We start from the raw sequence: 19,915 nt of genomic DNA on the forward strand, positions 1-19,915 counted from the left end.
TAATACTGTGTAACCATACATATTAACACATGTGCAATTAAACGTGTGCATTTACGGGGTGATTTCTCAGGCTTAAAAGCTCGCCTTTTACTAAAAAGGTAAATGCTAAACTATTTTCAATCAGTTTAATGAAACGCTCCCGTTAAGGATTGCAATAACATATTCGCGAGATAAAACAACGAAGTAGGGGGAAATGACGTAAGAGCCGCAAACAGCGAAGAGCAAAAAATTAATTAAACAATTGAGAAGGGAGCGAGTGAAGCATTCAAGCATGTTCATAAGGGAAACAAAGCACGGTGTAAAACGTAAGTTTAAATTAAGTTTATAGAAACGCTCCCCCTGCGGATTGCAATAACATATTCGCGAGATAAAAGTTTAATGAGAAGACACGAGGTATAAACGAACTACACGCCATGGCGCAACGTTAGGGGCAACAGTTTCAACCATTCTATGATCTGCTTCTCGCAACTGAAAGACGGCACATGGCGGATGTTAGCCGACTTGCTGACCGCAACATTAGGGGCTTCAACTCTGGCGCTGACGCCACATCTCAGTGCCAACACTTTGCAGACTGTACTTAAAAGACACGCCCTCCTCACTGGACAGTTAAAAAGACCAATCAAACTAACGATGACATCAAGTATTACCCAATCAAAAGTAGGAAAGGAGGCATCTTCATAAAATGCGTGTGGGATGATTTGCATGAGACGCTGCTTTAAAAAAAATGATAAAAAAAATACGGGACAAATCCCGTCCAGTATTGATTCAAAACGGGACACGCAATTTCATTCTCAAATGCGGCACGATTCCGTATTTTAAAGGACGGGTGGCAACCCTACAGTGCCAGGTAACCACCCATACAATCAGATTGTGATTCAGACTAGGAATGCAATGAATGTAATTACCCCGATCTACATACAACGCGAAAGTCTTGCAACATTCAAAGATGATGGTTTGGGATAAGTACACCATACAACATAAAAGAGCTTATGAAGCCTTGAACCGAAAAAAGCAACATCTCAGAGATCGTACAAAAAAAAAAGGAGCAACAGTTTCAACCATTCTATGATCTGCTTCTCGCAACTGAAAGACGGCACATGGCGGATGTTAGCCGACTTGCTGACCGCAACGTTAGGGGCTTCAAGTATGGCGCTGACGCCACATCTCAGTGCCAACACTTTGCAGACTGTACTTAAAAGACACGCCCTCCTCACTGGACAGTTAAAAACACCAATCAAACTAACGATGACATCAAGTATTACCCAATCAAAAGTAGGAAAGGAGGCATCTTCATAAAATGCGTGTGGGATGATTTGCATGAGACGCTGCTTTAAAAAAAAAAATGATAAAAAAATACGGGATAAATCCCGTCCAGTATTGATTCAAAACGGGACGCGCAATTTCATTCTCAAACGCGGCACGATTCCGTATTTTAAAGGACGGGTGGCAACCCTACACTGCCAGGTAACCACCCATACAATCACATTGTGATTCAGACTAGGAATGCAATGAATGTAATTACCCCGATCTACATACAAGGCGAAAGTCTTGCAACATTCAAAGATGATGGTTTGGGATAATTAGTACTTATTAAGTACAACATTGAACATAAAAGAGCTTATGAAGCCTTGAACCGAAAAAAGCAAGATCTCAGAGATCGTAAAAAAAATAAAGGAGGTAATGTCGTTTTACTCGCTGTAGATTTTACTCAAACATTACCAGTTATTCCACGAGGGAGACCAGCAGATGAACTCAACGCGTGTTTAAAATCCAGGCTTCTCCCACGGTCGGTTATATGTCGCGTGTTCTCGGGTAGGTACACCAAAAAATGTATACATTTAAGCATGTAATGGGCAAAGAAAAAATGAGGTATACCCGAAGGCACTGCAGTAGTACTCAATGTAACTTTACTTCTTAAATGTTAATGTTTTACTGTTTAATAATTTATACGCTTCTTATATATTGTTCAAATTCTTTTATGAAAATACCAGTGACAGCGCAATGCACGATAACATGGAGTGAATACACCATACGCATCCGCCCACGGCCGCCCTGGTGTGCGCAGATAGGAGTTGATTCTAAAATAAAATAAACATAAAAAGAGTAATACATTCATCACCCATAAAGCGGATAGCAGACGTGACGTATTATATGTGTACCACATTTCAAGTCAATACGTGAAACAGTTTGCAAGCTACATGTGATTTAAAATCCTGGACAGACCAACGAAAAGCCACGGTAGCAAATTATTGAAGAAGATTTTACTGTTTAATAATTTATATTTATATGAAATGTGCTTCTTATATATTACTTCATATTCTCATATGATAATGATGTTAATGTTGTTTATATTGATTTCTATGTTATTGTAAGTGCATCTATGTGTGTATATGTATGTATGTATGTGTGTATATATATATATATATATATATATATATATATATATATATATATATATATATATATATATATATTGTGGTGCCCGGCGGGCATCCATGCCCGGCCGGGACGCCTAGGAGGAGTGGAGGAGGGCTTGTGCCTCCTCCAGGACACGAGGGGGCGTCCTCCCTGGTGGCTTTGGGGACCACGGGTACGGAGCTTGGAAGCTCAGCCCTGTAGGGGCCCGTGGTCACCGCCAGGGGGCGCCCCAATGCCTTGGGAGTGTTGGCCCTCAGTACTTCCGCCACACCGGGAAGTGCTGGGGGGAAGAAACCTGAAAGCACCTGGTGGACTTCCGGAAACACCTTGGGAGCTTCCGCCACACAGGGGTGTGGCCACGGAGGCCCTAATGATGCACCTGGAGCCCATCCGGGGCATATAAAAGGGCCCGCCTCCCTCCAGTCAAGGCGAGAGTCGGGAGGAAGAAGACGAAGCATATTGGAGAGGTGTGGAGGCGGACCAGAGAAAGAGAAAGGCATTGTGTTGTGGCCAGGACATATGAAGGGGTGATTGGTGCTTTGTGCACTGGGTATGTGCAATATAACTGTAAATATGATGTATAATAAACGTGTGTTGGGTGACATGAACGTGTCTGCCTGTCTGTGTCCGAGCCAGTTGCCACAATGGCGCCCGAACAGGGACCCTCTGTCTGTTCCAAGACGGGGACCCCAAAATAAATATTTTGTGGATGGCTCGGCGCAGCAGGTGCGCCCACACACGCGCCGCGGGAGCGGCGCATGCACAACCCCGCGGGAGCGATTCACCTCACGGCCCGCCACCGGTCCTTTACATGGCCATGTTCTCCTGGTGCGGGGAGAAATCCAGGGACGTTGCCGGAGTGCAGCGGGCTCCAGCAGGCACACTGTCGCCGACGACGGCCGGTTCGGCAGCGCGGTGAGGACGGCGAGAAAGGAAGGCGAGTCCCAGGAGGTGAGTACCCTGCCCAATGGCGATAGGCCCCGTGGGGGAAAGTTTACCTTTTGTGCTGCAGGCAGGGACTACCTGGGACTGCGTCAGACGCAACGTAAAGCCGTGCCTCAGGCTGTCGACGGCGCCGAGGTGGCAGTAAGCAGTGCCACGAGAGAGGAGCCGCTGCAGCTCGATAAGCAGCAGCAGCAGCCGCTGCTGGAATCCAGGAAGGCACGTCGCCGCATCAGGAGACAAGGAAACAGAGCCAAAATGGCCACGGACCGGAAGCCGCTCCCAGAGACTGGTCCGGGATTGGGCGGTGTGTCTGACGTGTCCGCCAATGATTGGATGGAGGCGGGCACTCAGAATGTCAATCCCGGGCTGAGGAAGGACCCGACGGGGCCGGTGGGAAGGCCCCTCAGAGAGCAGCCGGCGGATATGCCTGACAGAAAGGTAAGGCAACTGCCGACTGACTCTCTGTGCTTGCCAGCGGCTCTGCGCGAGCTGGAGGAATGCCTTCAGCCCGCAGAGTCGCTTTTACAGGTGATGCGCGTCCTCCGTAGAGGATTGAAGGAGCTGGAGGTGAAAGCGGCCGCGTCCGTGATGACGCTGCGACAGTGGGCGGATCGGCGCGGCGCTGGAGGCTTCAGCCGGAGGGACGCGGCGGAGACGGTAAGTGGAACCGCCCCCGTACAAAGAAAGGGAGATCCTACTGATGGGGACTGTGAATACAGTGATCAGGACCATGTCGGTAGATCTCCGATAGCGGATGCCGCGGTGCAGGCTGCTCGCGTGGTGAGGGGAGTAACAGCAAGAGAGCAGGGCGGACAGGGGCTGACAAGTGCCCTGGGTCCTAGTGCCCGACGCCCCGAGCCCGCAGCAGTCTCCCGTCGCTCTGTATGGACGCAGACGGGAGCGAGGCTGCACGTTTGTCATGCGCAGACTCAAACCGTCAAGGCGTCCAAGAGGGAAAGGAGGGATCGAGGGCTGTGTGCCGATTCCTCCAACAGGAAAGGATGTGCTGCTGGGTGCACACGTCCAGTTAAGGGCCACTCCCCTGAGCCAGTGGAAGGGAGAGAAAAGCAGGCGGTCCCGTCAGCCAGAGGGACACGCAACCCGCGGAAAAGGTTCCGAACAGGCAAGTTCCGGGGTCCTTGTAAAAGGGGGGAGCGCTGCCAGTGCGTGGCACAGAGGGACGCCAGGGAAGGGTGTCCAGGCAGCGGCTCTGCCCCTGTGTTTCTGTGTGTTGCAGGATTGGGCCCGGGGCGAGCAGTAGGACCTGCTTCGTGGGAAGCCGACCCTCATCAGATGGACCGTCTGGCCGGACAACATTTCACTGGCGATGGGGCAGCCTCTCAACCAGCGGAGGCTGCGAAGGCACGAGCGGCACTAAACGGCAGGGCGAGGAGATCTCGGAGGGGGTGCCGAAGAAGAGAGTTCCAGGGTGCCGGATTGGACCCTGGACGAAGAGTAGGACCCACTTCGGGGTCGAGCCGCCCTAACGGGGTGTGTCGCTCGGACCAACGGGTCTTCGCTGGCGATGGGGCAATGTGGTGCCCGGCGGGCATCCATGCCCGGCCGGGACGCCTAGGAGGAGTGGAGGAGGGCTTGTGCCTCCTCCAGGACACGAGGGGGCGTCCTCCCTGGTGGCTTTGGGGACCACGGGTACGGAGCTTGGAAGCTCAGCCCTGTAGGGGCCCGTGGTCACCGCCAGGGGGCGCCCCAATGCCTTGGGAGTGTTGGCCCTCAGTACTTCCGCCACACCGGGAAGTGCTGGGGGGAAGAAACCTGAAAGCACCTGGTGGACTTCCGGAAACACCTTGGGAGCTTCCGCCACACAGGGGTGTGGCCACGGAGGCCCTAATGATGCACCTGGAGCCCATCCGGGGCATATAAAAGGGCCCGCCTCCCTCCAGTCAAGGCGAGAGTCGGGAGGAAGAAGACGAAGCATATTGGAGAGGTGTGGAGGCGGACCAGAGAAAGAGAAAGGCATTGTGTTGTGGCCAGGACATATGAAGGGGTGATTGGTGCTTTGTGCACTGGGTATGTGCAATATAACTGTAAATATGATGTATAATAAACGTGTGTTGGGTGACATGAACGTGTCTGCCTGTCTGTGTCCGAGCCAGTTGCCACAATATATATAAAAAAAATATATATAAAAAATATATGTGTATATGTATATATAATATATCTGTATATGTGTGTATATGTGGGTGTATATGTGTATATGTATATATATATGACAGCAACACTCATAACAATGACAACACAATTACATTCACAATCATGTTACGTTATTTTTAAAATGTTTCCTTTACTTTTTCATAACCTCTTTAACACACTACTTCTCCGCTGCGAAGCGCGGGTATTTTGCTAGTCTAACTATAAAACACGGAGTTTTCGCTGGTTTGCGGATTTCTGCGGACAATAGGTCTTTTTATATCTGGTACATGCTTCCTCAGTTGGTTTGCCCAGTTGATTTCATATAAGGGACGCTATTGGCAGATGGCTGAGAAGCTACCCATTCAGAGCACCCGGTTAAGTTCCTGGGTGCTGATTGGCTCAGCGACGGAGCGCCGAATTCGATTCCGCTTTGTGTTAACCAGGAAATCTCGTCTTGCTCATTCAGCATCAAAGTGTTTCGCTGTGTAAAGAGTTAACTTTTGTGCTCTTTTGTGTTTATCTTTGTGCATAGTCAAGCCCCTCGTTATGGCTCCAAAACGATCTGCTCCTGCTAGTGCTTCAGGGGCCGTGCCCAAGTGCCAACGGAAGATGCTAATGATTGCCGAAAAGGTAAAAGTTTTGGATATGTTGAAGGAAGGGAACAGCTACGCCACTGTAGGATGCCATTACGGCATCAATGAGTCCACGGTTCGTTTTATTTAAAAAGGAGGAAAAGAATATAAGATCTATGGCTGCAGTGTCCTTTAACCAGGGCGAAAAATGAGTTGTAAGTGGATGTAATAAGGCGGTAGTCCGGATGGAATCTGCTTTAGGGATTTGGATTGAAGACTGCCGGAAGAAGAACAACGGCGATGCTACACAATCGCCTGAAGAGGCTCCTTTAGAAGAGCTGTAACGCTCTCCTTTGTTATGCAGTAAAATTAAACTCATCGTTATCGGGCAAGTCGTCATGTCATTGTTGGTGAGTAACCATAATTAGTTTTCTACGTACAGTACTTAGTTTAGTGTCACTGTACACACATTTTACTGTATACAATTTTTCTTGCATTGTACGTATTTATTGCTGGTGGCCTGTCTATCGTAATGGCTGTAACATATGTGATATCGGAGACGCTCAATATCTTTAAAATAACATTTAGGTTTTACTGTATACAAACTGTGCATTTACATACATAATTTCAACAAATCTTACCTAATATCTAAGAGAATACAAAGGGTTTATGCTGTATAACTGTGCGGGAAATGTTTATAAGAGTGTGGGAGAGTTATAAGGTCTTAAATGTATAAAAATTAACCATATAAACATATGGGTTTTACTTCGCGGATTTTCATCTTTCGCGGGGGGTTCTGGAACACAACCCCTGCGATCGAGGAGGGATCACTGTATTTCCATTGCTAGGTTGCAAGGAGCCCGATCCTTTCCCAGTTCTGGAATGGGTGCCGGTTGTTCACATGTCACACACAGACACACACATATTGATGTGCCATTCAACCAAACAAATAAAACTCTGAAATTTGGAAGGAGAAATCAGAGATCAAGAGAAAATCTTAACACATTTGGGTAAAATATACAAATTCTACACATAGAGTGATCAAGCTTGGAATCAACCCCAGGTCTCTTCAGTTGTGTAGCAGCTGTGCTTATCACAACACCACTGTGCCACATGATCTTTTATGCATTATTTTATTTTAAAATAATTACTGTGCACTACTTTTGTTGATAGTGTAATGTTTTGTGGCCTGCAGATGTTTTGTGCTGTCAGCTAAATTAAATATGTTTCATTTCATGCTTTTTTTGGTGACAAAGGGTTATTATTACATCTAACATTTATAAAAAAACCCACCATGTAATATGAATAAACTCTTGGCATGCTTTAATTATTTTTCAGCATGCTGACACTTGCTTGGTTTAGGAAGATTTTTATGAAAGGGTTTATGCAGTAGCTGAATGCTTAAAACAAATGCCCAAGCTATATGATGCATAGGAGTCAATTATCTTTGTTCAGTCATTTGATTTTAATCTATGTTAGTCTATACTGTTCAAAATGTCTGTTATAGTTCAAAACAAATTTTTCTGGTGTAGTTTTCAGAAAAGGGATGATAAAAAATAGAAAAGATTTATCTATCTAATCTATGCATCAGAGTACAATTTCTGCTTGTCTTTAATTCCATGTATAATTTTCTGACTAGTGTCATTAGGTCACAGTGTCTTAGAGATACCCAAGGTATTTATGCACACTTTGTACCTTTTTAGTTTTCTTTATTCAAGTCATCAATTTTGCTATTGATGTCCTGTCTTAAATATTTCTAAAGCATAGTCAAATATTTTAGGTCAGACAGCATAATATATTTCACCTGTTCTGTACAGCATAATAGATTTTTTACATTTGTTATATCACAAATTAGGTTATTTGTTAGGCTTTTTCTTTTAGTATTGAATTTAGTATTTTACTCTGGTTTATTGTCCTTTATTCTATTTAATGCTTTGTTATCTGTTTCATTGTTCTATTCAGGAAAAGATTTATATCCAATGTTACATATACCGTGCTGTTTTTTTTCTTTCTGAGACTCTGTGAAGCACCTTGAGCATGTGAAAGGCGCTATATAAATAAAATGTATTATTATTATTATTATTATTATTAGGCTGCATTATTCTGCTTCTGAAACAGAACGGCCCATAATTGTCCCGTGTAGCATCATGTATGCTCCAAATGTCTCAGTAAGAACACCCAAACTGAGATCTGAATGAAAAGTCTCAGTAGATAGAAAGTTATCTTTTTCTGTTTTTTGAATACTCGAAACTTTATAGAAAGCTTTAGACCCTCATCAACAAGTTGTTTCCTTTTGAAAGCTATTTTTTTTACATTTTATCCAAAACCTCCATATGAAATATACATACACATTAGTAAGAAAAATAATCATATTTTGTGTATAACTATTAATATGCTCAATAATATTAATGTACTCCTAATTCAATCTTAAAAGGTAAGCCCTCTAGCTTTTCAATAAGGAACACAGACATCCACGTGTCCAGGTTTGTCATCACACCACACATCACCCAGTCAATGAGAATGTCATGCTTACCAACTGCACGACTCACTAAGGTTAGGAAATGAAAATTACTGAAAAGCATTGTAGCGTGAGGGGAACATAGCTTAATATAAGATACGTAACTTTGACTTTACTTAGAATGTTGCTTTTCAGTATTGATTTTAGTCTTTGATAACAGCTTTTTTCCAGTTTAAAATTATTCTTTGTTGCAGCAACTACTAAATCTGAGTGCATTTAGTATCTTTTTTGAAAATATGAATAGTTCACAATATACTCAGGAAAGAACAAAAATTACACTTCAGAAATGTATTAAACGTTAAGTATAAATTCATTTATGTTTATGAAAAATATGATCACTTTTAATTATTTGAATTGTTTATTTGAATGAGTTTTGTATATTATTAGTTAAATATTTTTGTGTTCCCCTTTATAATTTATTAATGTTTTAGTTTTCATTACAACATGTGCATCAAAATACATAGTAATTGCTGCAGTTATTTTCAAATAATATATACTCTCCATAACTTGTTTTAGGGCCTGACTATCTTAAGCAGAGATTCAATGAACCAATGGAAATTAAAGAGATGCAAGAAGAAAAGAAAAAGGAAAACCCTACGCCATCACCATCAGACAGTCCGCATTTCTACCGGAAAGGAACAACTCCTCCTCGGACACCCAACGAAAGCCCAGTCCCCACTCCGCCCGCATCACCTCAAAAGAAGCAGCAGCAACAACAACCACCACCACAGAGCAACAACACATCGGTGGTGAAACAGGTTAAAGAGGAGAAACCACCACAAACAGAAAACGTAGCTGTAATTGCCCCCAAGTCAACTCCAAAGCCCTCAGTCAGACAGGAAGCGCCACCTAAACCCAGCAAAAAAGCAGAGCATGCCCATAATCCTGCCACATCTGAAAATGGACAGCTTCACTCTCAGTATCATAGCTACTATATTAAGACTGATGTAAAGCTGCCTCCTGAAGAGCCAGATGATGCAGAGTATAATGTGCCCCAGGTATCTCTTGCCAGGATGCCACCTCCTCCCAAACAAACTCGAGTACCACCTGCCAAACCTGTCAAGGCAAAGCCTGTCACCAAAGAAAGCAAACCTGAGCCAAAAGTCAAGAGAACAGAGTCCACCAGACCAAAGACTCTAGCAGAAACCAAGAAGGCGAGCATTGAGGAAGTCAGTGAAGTAACAGAGGCTGAATCGGTAAGTCAGCTGTCTGGATCGGCATATTTCTGTAGTGAAGCATTCAGAAAACATTTCATTAGCATGAATGATATGTTCTAATTTCATTTTAATGTCCAAATTCTTTTTTGAAAATTATTCTACATGATATCTACAGTATAAATATTTTACATTTTTAAGTATATACCCATACTTCAGTATTTTTCACGTTTTTCCACCTAAAAGTATAATTCAAATAATTAAAAATTCACAGCTGTTGTCTTAACAAACTGAAATGAACTTCTTCTTAACTTTCATTTTCAAGGAATGCAGTTTTCAGTCGTGCCTATAAATTCTTTAATGCCATGAAAGAGAAGAATTTGACATTGTAAAAGCTGAAAAACCTCCTTTCAAAAGAAGCTCATGTGCCCTTATAGCCTTCTAGCTTTTAGAAAAGTTTGACATGAATAAAAAAAAAAAATTGTAGACATTCATAATAATATTAATATAAATGAATAAAAAGAACAAAGTAGTGAGGGTTGATGCCCTGCTCAGAACGAGGTACGAGAATGAATACCAACTTTCTGTTGACTTTTGGGTTAAGTACTGCTGAGACCGGAAGGGTCGGGGCTTCGCTAAACCAGATTTGCTCTCAGTGGTCCTGTGGGATTTTCTCTTCCAACACTGAAAGGAAATAGATGGAACAAAAGTTAGCGGCGGTGTCACTCTTAATTCCTTCCCTGTATTTATACAGAACAAACGCACAAAATGTCCCCAGTGTCCATGTGTCTGAAAATAATAACCTTAAAGAAAGATGGAAGATAAATCTGAGGACACCTCTTTAGATTGAAACAATATTTTGCCACATTTTTAAATAGGTTTTTAAATAACAGCAACACAAGGAACATTTTAGTTGTTTCTGTATTCTTGTTCTTTATATAATTTGTCTGAAGGGTGTATTAACAGAAAAGGCAATCTAAGCCTCCGCTTTTTAAATCAGGCAAACCTCTTGCTGCATCCATTTATATTTGTATAAGCCTCTTCTCCACCTCCATTTGCTGTCTTTGGAAAGTTTGGGTTTCCTACGTGGATTATAAATTGGCCTGGTGTGGTTGTGTCCGTGTGTGTGTGTGTCAAGTTAGTTCCTGCGTTTGGTCAATGCTTCCAGAACCAGCTTGCCATGACCCTATACAGTGTAGACGAAGTGGAGTGGACTTTCCACCAAACCAAAATTCAACCTTCACTCTTTTTAACTAATGTAAGGACCTACAAATATCCAATACGTTTGCTCTTCAATAGATGTCTGCATGTTTCTCTCAGCAATGACACATACAGTTAGGTCCATAAATATTTGGACAGAGACAACTTTTTTCTAATTTTGGTTCTGTACATTACCACAATGAATTTTAAATGAAACAACTCAGATACAGCTGAAATGCAGACTTTCAGCTTTAATTCAGTGGGGTGAACAGAAAGATTGCATAAAAATGTGAGGCAACTAAAGCATTTTTTTAACACAATCCCTTCATTTGAGGGGCTCAAAAGTAATTGAACAATTGACTCAAAGGCTATTTCATGGGCAAGTGTGGGCAAGTCCGTCATTATCAATTAAGCAAATAAAAGGCCTGGAGTTGATTTGAGGTATGGTTCTTGCATGTGGAAGATTTTGCTGTGAACAGACAACATGCGGTCAAAGGAGCTCTCCATGCAGGTGAAAGAAGCCATCCTTAAGCTGCGAAAACAGAAAAAATCCATCCGAGAAAATTTCTACAATATTACGAGTGGCAAAGTCTACAGTTTGGTACATCCTGAGAAAGAAAGCAAGCACTGGTGAACTCAGCAACGCAAAAAGACCTGGACATCCACAGAAGACAACAGTGGTGGATGATCACAGAATCATTTCCATGGTGAAGAGAAACCCCTTCACAACAGCCAACCAAGTGAACAACACTCTCCTGGGGGTAGGTGTATCGATATCCAAGTCTACCATAAAGAGAAGACTGCATGAAAGTAAATACAGAGGGTGCACTGCAAGGTGCAAGCCACTCATAAGCCTCAAGAATAGAAAGGCTAGATTGGACTTTGCTAAAGAACATCTAAAAAAGCCAGCACAGTTCTGGAAAAACATTCTTTGGACAGATGAAACCAAGATCAACCTCTACCAGAATGATGGCAAGAAAAAAGTATGGAGAAGGCGTGGAACAGCTCATTATCCAAAGCATCCCACATCATCTATAAAACAGTGTGATGACTTGGGCGTGCATGGCTGCCAGTGGCACTGGGACACTAGTGTTTATTGATGATGTGACACAGGACAGAAACAGCTGAATGAATTCTGAGGTGTTCAGAGACATACTGTCTGCTCAAATCCAGCTAAATGCAGTCAAATTGATTGGGTGGCGTTTCATGACACAGATGGACAATGACCCAAAACATACAGCCAAAGCAACCCAGGAGTTTATTAAAGCAAAGAAGTGGAAAATTCTTGAATGGCCAAGTCAGTCACCTGATCTTAACCCAATTGAGCATGCATTTCACTTGTTGAAGACTAAACTTCAGACAGAAAGGCCCACAAACAAACAGCAACTGAAAGCCACTGTAGTAAAGGCCTGGCAGAGCATTAAAAAGGAGGAAACCCAGCATCTGGTGATGTCCAGGAGTTTAAGACTTCAGGCTGTCATTGCCAGCAAAGGGTTTTCAACCAAGTATTAGAAATGAACATTTTATTTCCAGTTATTTAATTTGTCCAATTACCTTTGAGCCCCTGAAATGAAGGGATTGTGTTAAAAAAATGCTTTAGTTGCCTCACATTTTTATGCAATCGTTTTGTTCACCCCATTGAATTAAAGCTGAAAGTTTGCACTTCAACTGCACCTGAGTTGTTTCATTTAAAATTCATTTTGGTAATGTACAGAACCAAAATTAGAAAAAAGTTGTCTCTGTCCAAATATTTATGGACCTAACTGTAATATGTGTCCATCCCTATGTTAACATAGGCTTATTTTATTTTGTTTAAATTAATCTTTATACAGTATTACTCATTAAGTTTACATTTATTTATTGCTTATGAATGGATTGATTGATTGATTGATTGATTGATTGATTGATTGATTGATTGATTGATTGATTGATTGATTGATTGGCTGTATTAGCTGTCCTCTGAGTCTGTATCCTTATTTTTTATTTTCTGCTGTTGCATGCATCTAAATTTCCCTGTGGGATTTATAAAGTTTATCTAATATAATCTAATGTGTTGCAGAGAAATACATCACAGAAGAAGTTAAATAATATGGCATAAGTTTCAGTAAAGCAAAATTACAAGATTTAAAAAGTGTTCAATCAGAACTACAAAAGATACCATGTATCACTGAAACAATTGAAATATTTAATTGTAAACCACACTAAAACACCACCCTGACCCCAAACAGAGGGCAAATTAGTAATAAAATGAGAAAAAAAGGAAATCACACTGTATTGTTCAACCTCTTATTCATTTAATTTAGCAGAGAGGCAAGCAGAAGCTTGGTGTAGTTAGTTTAAAATAATATTTATGAAATCTTTTTAAATTCTAAAGAAGCTCTACACAGCTCCATGTAAAGAAAATTGAATTTTTTTATGATTTTCCTGTAGCGTTCCAGAGGGTACTTTAGTATTCTTCCAGATGAGGAGAATAAGGCTTTGTCAACACTACTATTTTTTTATTTTAAAACAGGATTTTTAAATGAAAAAGATCCAAGTTCACAGTATTGTTTTCACATTGTTTACAAAAGTGTCCCTGTCCATAGTAAAACAACACAAAACGCATATATGACATAGATGTTCGCCTATACTGGACACGTGCACATCGGTGGAAAAATCCTTGGAGAAATGGTAATAACCCCACCCATGGGATTTATCACGAAACAGGAGTAACCAGTAAATTATTTGCCTTTTGTGCATGTATGCAGCATTCAAACTCTACAAAATGCAATTTGGATGCAACACACCAAGCGCCATGGAAAGAAGCTCCACCATGACCTCTATGTTGGAATGTGGTTTTCATCCATGAAGGGTGACAAATCAGAGAATTAGACATTGTAATGTTCCAATCCAGGATCGGTTACGCAATAAGCATGAACAAACCAGAGTATGATTCGAGTCTGCATTTGTAGAAGTATATGACTCTGCAGCCTATATTTTCAGGGATAGTCTAGAGGAAACGAAAAAAACAGAGATTAACGTTGATGTTTATAAATGAAAACGTACTAGTGTGGACCTAGCCTTAGTTAACGTTCTAATATTGTAACATTGAAAATAATGGCCAGTTTATCACCAGATAGTCTCCGCTCATCTGGAGTAACTCCAAAGACTGCTGTAAGGATCTGCAGTGATCATAAATCCAAACCTCTCTGATAGATAAGAAAAAATCTTTTCCCAGATTTTGGTGCTAGATTGGATGGTTTTACATTTGGACAGTCCCAAAACATATGCCAAGCGAGGCTGGAGCTATCTGGCGTCGTTCACAGTTAGGGTCCAGTCCTTAATAGATTTTATATAGTTTCCATTTCAAAAGGTGTGTCTTATGGACAATTTTCAGTGTGTTTTGCACCAATTGAAGAAGAAAACTTGCTAATTATCAACTTCCAGTCCTTTATTTCCTATTGTTAGAGGGGTCCATTTCTAAGCATTGCCAAAGGCGGACTAGCAGTGAGCTCTGTGGTGATATCTAATAAAGTTTGGAAATGCAGCATATATCTTAAGCCTTACTAGTTAAAACATTTTTAAGTATGAGCATTGTAGGTAGATTAGAGAAGTCATTGTTAAAGTCGGTTTAATGTGCATTTATTTTCTAACTGTTCTCTAATGGATAGATAGCCAGATGAAACTTTATTTTTCCCCAGGGAGAGATTTGGCTTTTTACATTATATATATTTTGAAAAACAACAAACACCTTTCAAACACACACCAGAATGACTAAACAGAAAGAACACTTCTGACATCACAGTCACAGTGAGTTTTGTGCAGGCATATTGCTGTTTGTATAAAGGACCCCCGTAGCTTTTCTTGGCACACTTCTGCTGCATAATCCTTTCACTGAAAATCCTCAGTGCTGATGAATCAGAGAGAGGATGTGCAGAATTGTTTATAATGGCACTCAGTTCTGTTTTCATTCTCTCCTTTGCTATGACATCCTGGGGGTCCAGAGTGTGTCTTATAACTGAGCTTGCCTTCTGATCAGTTTGTTGATTCAGTGTGTCTCTCCTGAAGTGATGTTTGTGGATCAGCGTCCCATAAAGTAGAAAATCACACAACAGAGTGGAAGAACATGTAAAGGATGTCATTATTCATATTGAAGGAACGCAGTCTCCTAATCAAAAAGAGCTTGACTCTGCCATTCCATATATATTTAGTTAATCTGCCATTGATGTGGGCCCCCGAGTATTTGCAGGAGTGCACCACATCCACTCCCCAAATAGTGACTGGTCACAGAGGCTCTTTGGTGCGGTGAAAGTCATTTTACAGTTCCTTGGTTTTGTTGATGTTGAATTGTAGACGATTCTTTCTGTACCAAGAAATAAATTTCTCCACATTACATGACCCCTTTAAAAAAAACATTTTAAATTGAAAAATACTGTAATGGAGGATTGTAGTTTAGAGCTGCAGTCAGTTGGACAACCTGTTATGCCAATATGGAGTTGAACTTCCATCCCTCCATCAGGGCCATCTTAACAGCATTATAGGCCCCCAGGCAAAGCAGTGCACTGGGGCCCTACCTACCACTATGCTTGTGGGGCACCCGGGCAACTGCCCAGAGTACCCATGCATTAAAATGGCCCTGCCCTCCGTTGTGTGAACTGACATCCCCCATTTGTTTGGTCCCACTGGGCTCACCTATCCCTGCAGCTTCGAGTACATGCTCAGGGCCAGCGGTGGAGTGGTCGCCATGCTGGGCGCACTGATGTGCAGACACCAACACTCATTCATACAAAGTCAATTCAGAGTGGCCAGTTTACTCAGCAAGCATGTATTTCTAATCAAATGATCGACCTACAACTAAATGTTACAAAGTAAAGTGTTTTTTTTATTACATGTTGGCAAACTGCCTCCTAGCTTTTAGCATGATGAATACTCAATGTAATAATCCAGCTATGACTAAATTAAAAAGCTATCTGGTGGTATGTTTTGATGTCTTTCCAGAGATGAGTTCTAATTCTTTGTCCAGCTCTGTCAAGTCTTTTCTCTTCAGATTCTGTGATTTATAACCTTAAATCAGATTTGTCACAACAGGGCTTCAACTATGTTGAAGTTTAAGGCAGCTCCTAATCTCCTCTGTCTTTTGTTCTTTTGCAGGGCCCCAACTCCATATTGGTCGCCCTTGTTATGCTGTTAAATATCGGTTTAGCAATTCTTTTTGTTCATTTTCTTACTTGATGGCACATGAACGCAGGTAAGCAGTGTTTCTGTGATTCAACCCAATGTCCTCTTAAATGTATTTTTGTCACCTTGTTTATATTCATGTACAGTATACTCTTTTTTTTTGATACTGCACAGATAAAAGTTCATGCCCTTATTTATTTTTAAGCAATGCCTGAATGTGATTCAACATAATTTCATATTAATCTAACTGTTTTGACCCTTCAGTGAAGTCATGAAAACTAGTGGCGTTAGCCCCTAATTCTCTGCAGTTGTGTCATCGGCCTTTAAAAATGGCACCACTCATACTCAGACACAGGCAAAGGAGGACTGGACTAAGAGTGAAACACAAGAGAAAGAAGAGACATGGAACATTCAGTCAAGGGTTGTTGAGTTCCCTGGCAATGATTTGTGGCTCTGTGGGTCCTCTGAAAACTGAAGCGAGCAGCCATGTCGGGCAAACAAAAAAAAATCTGCTGACCCCCGCCTAACCACTGAAGTGCATGGCTCCTCCATCTGTTCTGGCAGAGTGTGACTCGACTGGAAATGTACGGAGATGCACTTTTAGTTGATGGAAGCTAACAGCTGCATTACTATTTTACTATCTGACGTTTTAGTGGGGAGATTTGAAAATGGCTGCCAGAGGAATGTGTTCAGAGGACTGCGCTGCTGTGGAAGCGTTTTCCAGTGTTAGCAGCGTCACTCACCAGTCTTATTCCGTTACCTGCTGCTTCTCCTAACATCTCCTACATTGTTTTAGGGGATTCAAACCAATGTGCTGGTTGTGCATGACACTGTTTCTTCATTTATTTCTGTTTGTTTTTTCTTTTTTTTTGTTTTTTTCTCAATCATAAAATTTTGAAATTTTTGTTTGATGTGTAAGCAGTGGATGCTACATAGAAGTGTTCTTTTTTTTTTCCTGGATGATGAACGAATATAAATAAAATTTGACTATGGTGCAATAACAATTTTATTAGTAAGATAAGTGTTTTATCCTTTGTGTTCATTTTAAATGTTAGCGTGATCAGCAGGTACCACATCAACAGTTTAGTCTAGAAGAGAAGCTAGGAAGCTGAGAAGAGGTCACTTGTGTGGTTTGCTTGTTTTGAGGTGTTTACTTTTACAGTAGCTAGAGAAGCTGGATTTATTAGAAAGTGAATAGGGTATTTATATTTATTTGTTTTAAAAGAAAAAAAATCATAAATGCAAGCGCTGTTATGAACTACTGACAATCATTTCTGCATCAGCCGTTGCACCTTCGATCGTAACGCAAAAGCAGATAGTGAAAGAAATCTCCCACCTGACTTGGACCTTTTGCACCAATGAAACCCCCTGACATTTACACACTTGTGTGCCGCTAAGGTTGGACTTCGGACCCGCTGAAGCGATGTGACATCACCGATTCTGGTGTTGATTACATTCAGGTTGAGCCTTTAGATCCGCCAGAGTGAAATCCACAACTGATGCCTTTAACACCTTTTAACAGTTTTACAGTTTACCTCAGCCAAAACAAAATTTGACAAAGACTCGCAAAAAAATGTCAGTGTGTTTGTCTTAATTCTTGAATTTATTCGAAATTATTTGTAAAAGTTATTTTAATTGTGCTTACCATTGTATTTTTTGTCGATTGTTAAGCATGTTTATTTTATTTTATTTATTTTGTATGTCATGTGTATGTGTGTGTAAGTGCATCTACACACGTACTTACGTTGCATATGATATACATACATGCAGACCTACGCACATGCACTCATATATGTGGCACATACACACACACACACACACACACACACACATCGCTAATAGCTGAACTATTTACTCACAGAGAAAGGGCTTGCAAATGGGGATTCTGCTTGCAACAGAATTTTCTGTTCTGTGGTGTAACTAACCTTTGGATAGTTTGCATGGTTTATTATCAAAGTATATTTTTTTAGAATGCACTAAAATACTGCAAGCTTAAGGAGCCTGGGGCGATCCTTAGCAACCGTCTTCTGAAATCTCTTGATTTCGGAGCAGTAACACAATGGTATTTTTTGCCGAAATATTGTTGCAAAACCTATGTGTGACCCTGTATGGAATGAAGAGGAAAAGCGAGAAAAAAACAAAAAAAATGTGGCCACTTAAATGGCTTAACTTTAATTGGGCTACAGATCTCTAGAAAACGTTAATCTGTGCAAAGTGTAAGAAAAATTGCTGTGTTTGAAGGGGAAAGAAAGATAATAATAATTCATTACATTTATATAGCGCTTTTCTCAGATCAAAATGTTTATCCCTTTTCTTTACAATTCTTAATCAACAGAGATTTATGTTTCCTTTGGAGTAATGCAGAGCTTTTTAAGGTTTAAAAAGAGACAACCATGGAATGTTTTTAAAAACTACATTAAGCATGTTAGCATCATTTCTATATAGATTATATATTGTTTGTAAGAATTTTTACAGAGCACAATCCAGAATCTGTTGGTATTTTTCTAAATGCTGCACAACTGTATTTTAAAATTTAAAAGAAACTGTTTGTAATTGGTTAATGTAATATATACATTTTGGACAGCATTCAGCTGCCGAAAAACTTACTAAAATAATGCCTGTTTGAAAAAAAACAAACTGCCGATTACTATGTTTACTGATGGAACAGGGCTCAGCTGTATGAGTTCTTCTATTTATAACCCCTCTAAGCAAATGTTTTTGTCTGTACAGTTTTATGAGCTGTATTTAAAGAAATAAAAAGGGTCTTTTCTTGTGATTTCCTGTACATTCCTTCCTTCTATTCATCCCTCTTGCTTGTCTTTACTTTTTCATTCTTTTCTTTATACAAACGCTATTAAGAAGCTTGCAGAGAATGGCAGGAGACAACTGGAGTCCCAGGATGTTGCCGTTGCCTTGTCTAGTGTGCCAGCACTGTGTCACAGCACAACTTTGCAAACCTCATACTGGTTAGTCAAGTGTAAGCAGTTAGAGAAAAAAATGACCAAAGACAGTTGTAACTTCAGTGAAGCCTGACTTTTAATCATATATAAATAAAATCAACAGTGTTTTTAGAATCAGAATTAGGAAGAATTTAAAAGCTTAAAGCAAAAGTTCTCAGGTACACCATTATCAGAACTAACCATTTTAATTTCATTCTCCATATCCCATCATGGTAATAGCGATCACTAAGTCTGGGTGAGTGTAAAACTCAGAAATGAAGAGACCCTTCAACAGAAGGCCCAATGACACTGTCATACTTCACCAATCTTCATTAAGAAATTTTTCATTTATCGGTAAGCAACAACATTCAAAGCCTATTTTATAAATCTGAATATAGTGGTTAACTGAGAGAACTATCACTGTCATATTGTTATTATTCTTGATGTATGCAAGGTGACTGAGGAAAATCAACATACGTACACGATGAAAGTAAGCACATTGACAAATAAGAGGAGGCCATTCAGTCCATCGCTCAAAAAATACACACATTTTCCATGTTCTGACCATCCGAATGGATCTTGGGCCTGTCGATTATGTGACCCGAGGTATGTGAGATTTTTGTTCTTTTTTTCCAAGGACGTTTTTCATAGCGTTTGGTTGCCATTAGATTCTGTTTATAAGAATCTCTCTTATATATTTTCTCCATGAAAACATGAGATTAACATTTTTTCTTGGCCAAAACTACAAACTACATGGGGTAAGTATAAGTAACATTTAAAAATATATAATTTTAGGATGGAGTGTTCTTTTATAGCACATGAACAGCAAAGTCAGAAGTTTTCTTTCTTTTTAATATTCTT

At 40.9% G+C, this 19,915-nt stretch overlaps 1 protein-coding gene across 1 annotated transcript in view; it reads left to right on the forward strand.

Moving 5' to 3' along the window:
* LOC114653250 (junctophilin-1-like) overlaps positions 1-18,891 on the forward strand; it is a 165,463-nt gene extending 146,572 nt beyond the window's left edge. Inside the window, exons 4-6 of the mRNA XM_028803451.2 lie at positions 9,121-9,800; positions 16,089-16,185; positions 16,380-18,891. Coding sequence (XP_028659284.1) covers positions 9,121-9,800; positions 16,089-16,169 — 761 coding nt within the window. The 3' untranslated portion in view covers positions 16,170-16,185; positions 16,380-18,891. The remainder of the gene's footprint in view (positions 1-9,120; positions 9,801-16,088; positions 16,186-16,379) is intronic.
* Positions 18,892-19,915: the final 1,024 nt, after the last annotated feature.

Source organism: Erpetoichthys calabaricus, chromosome 6 (assembly GCF_900747795.2).
Source record: "Erpetoichthys calabaricus chromosome 6, fErpCal1.3, whole genome shotgun sequence".
Taxonomy (NCBI): domain Eukaryota; kingdom Metazoa; phylum Chordata; class Cladistia; order Polypteriformes; family Polypteridae; genus Erpetoichthys; species Erpetoichthys calabaricus.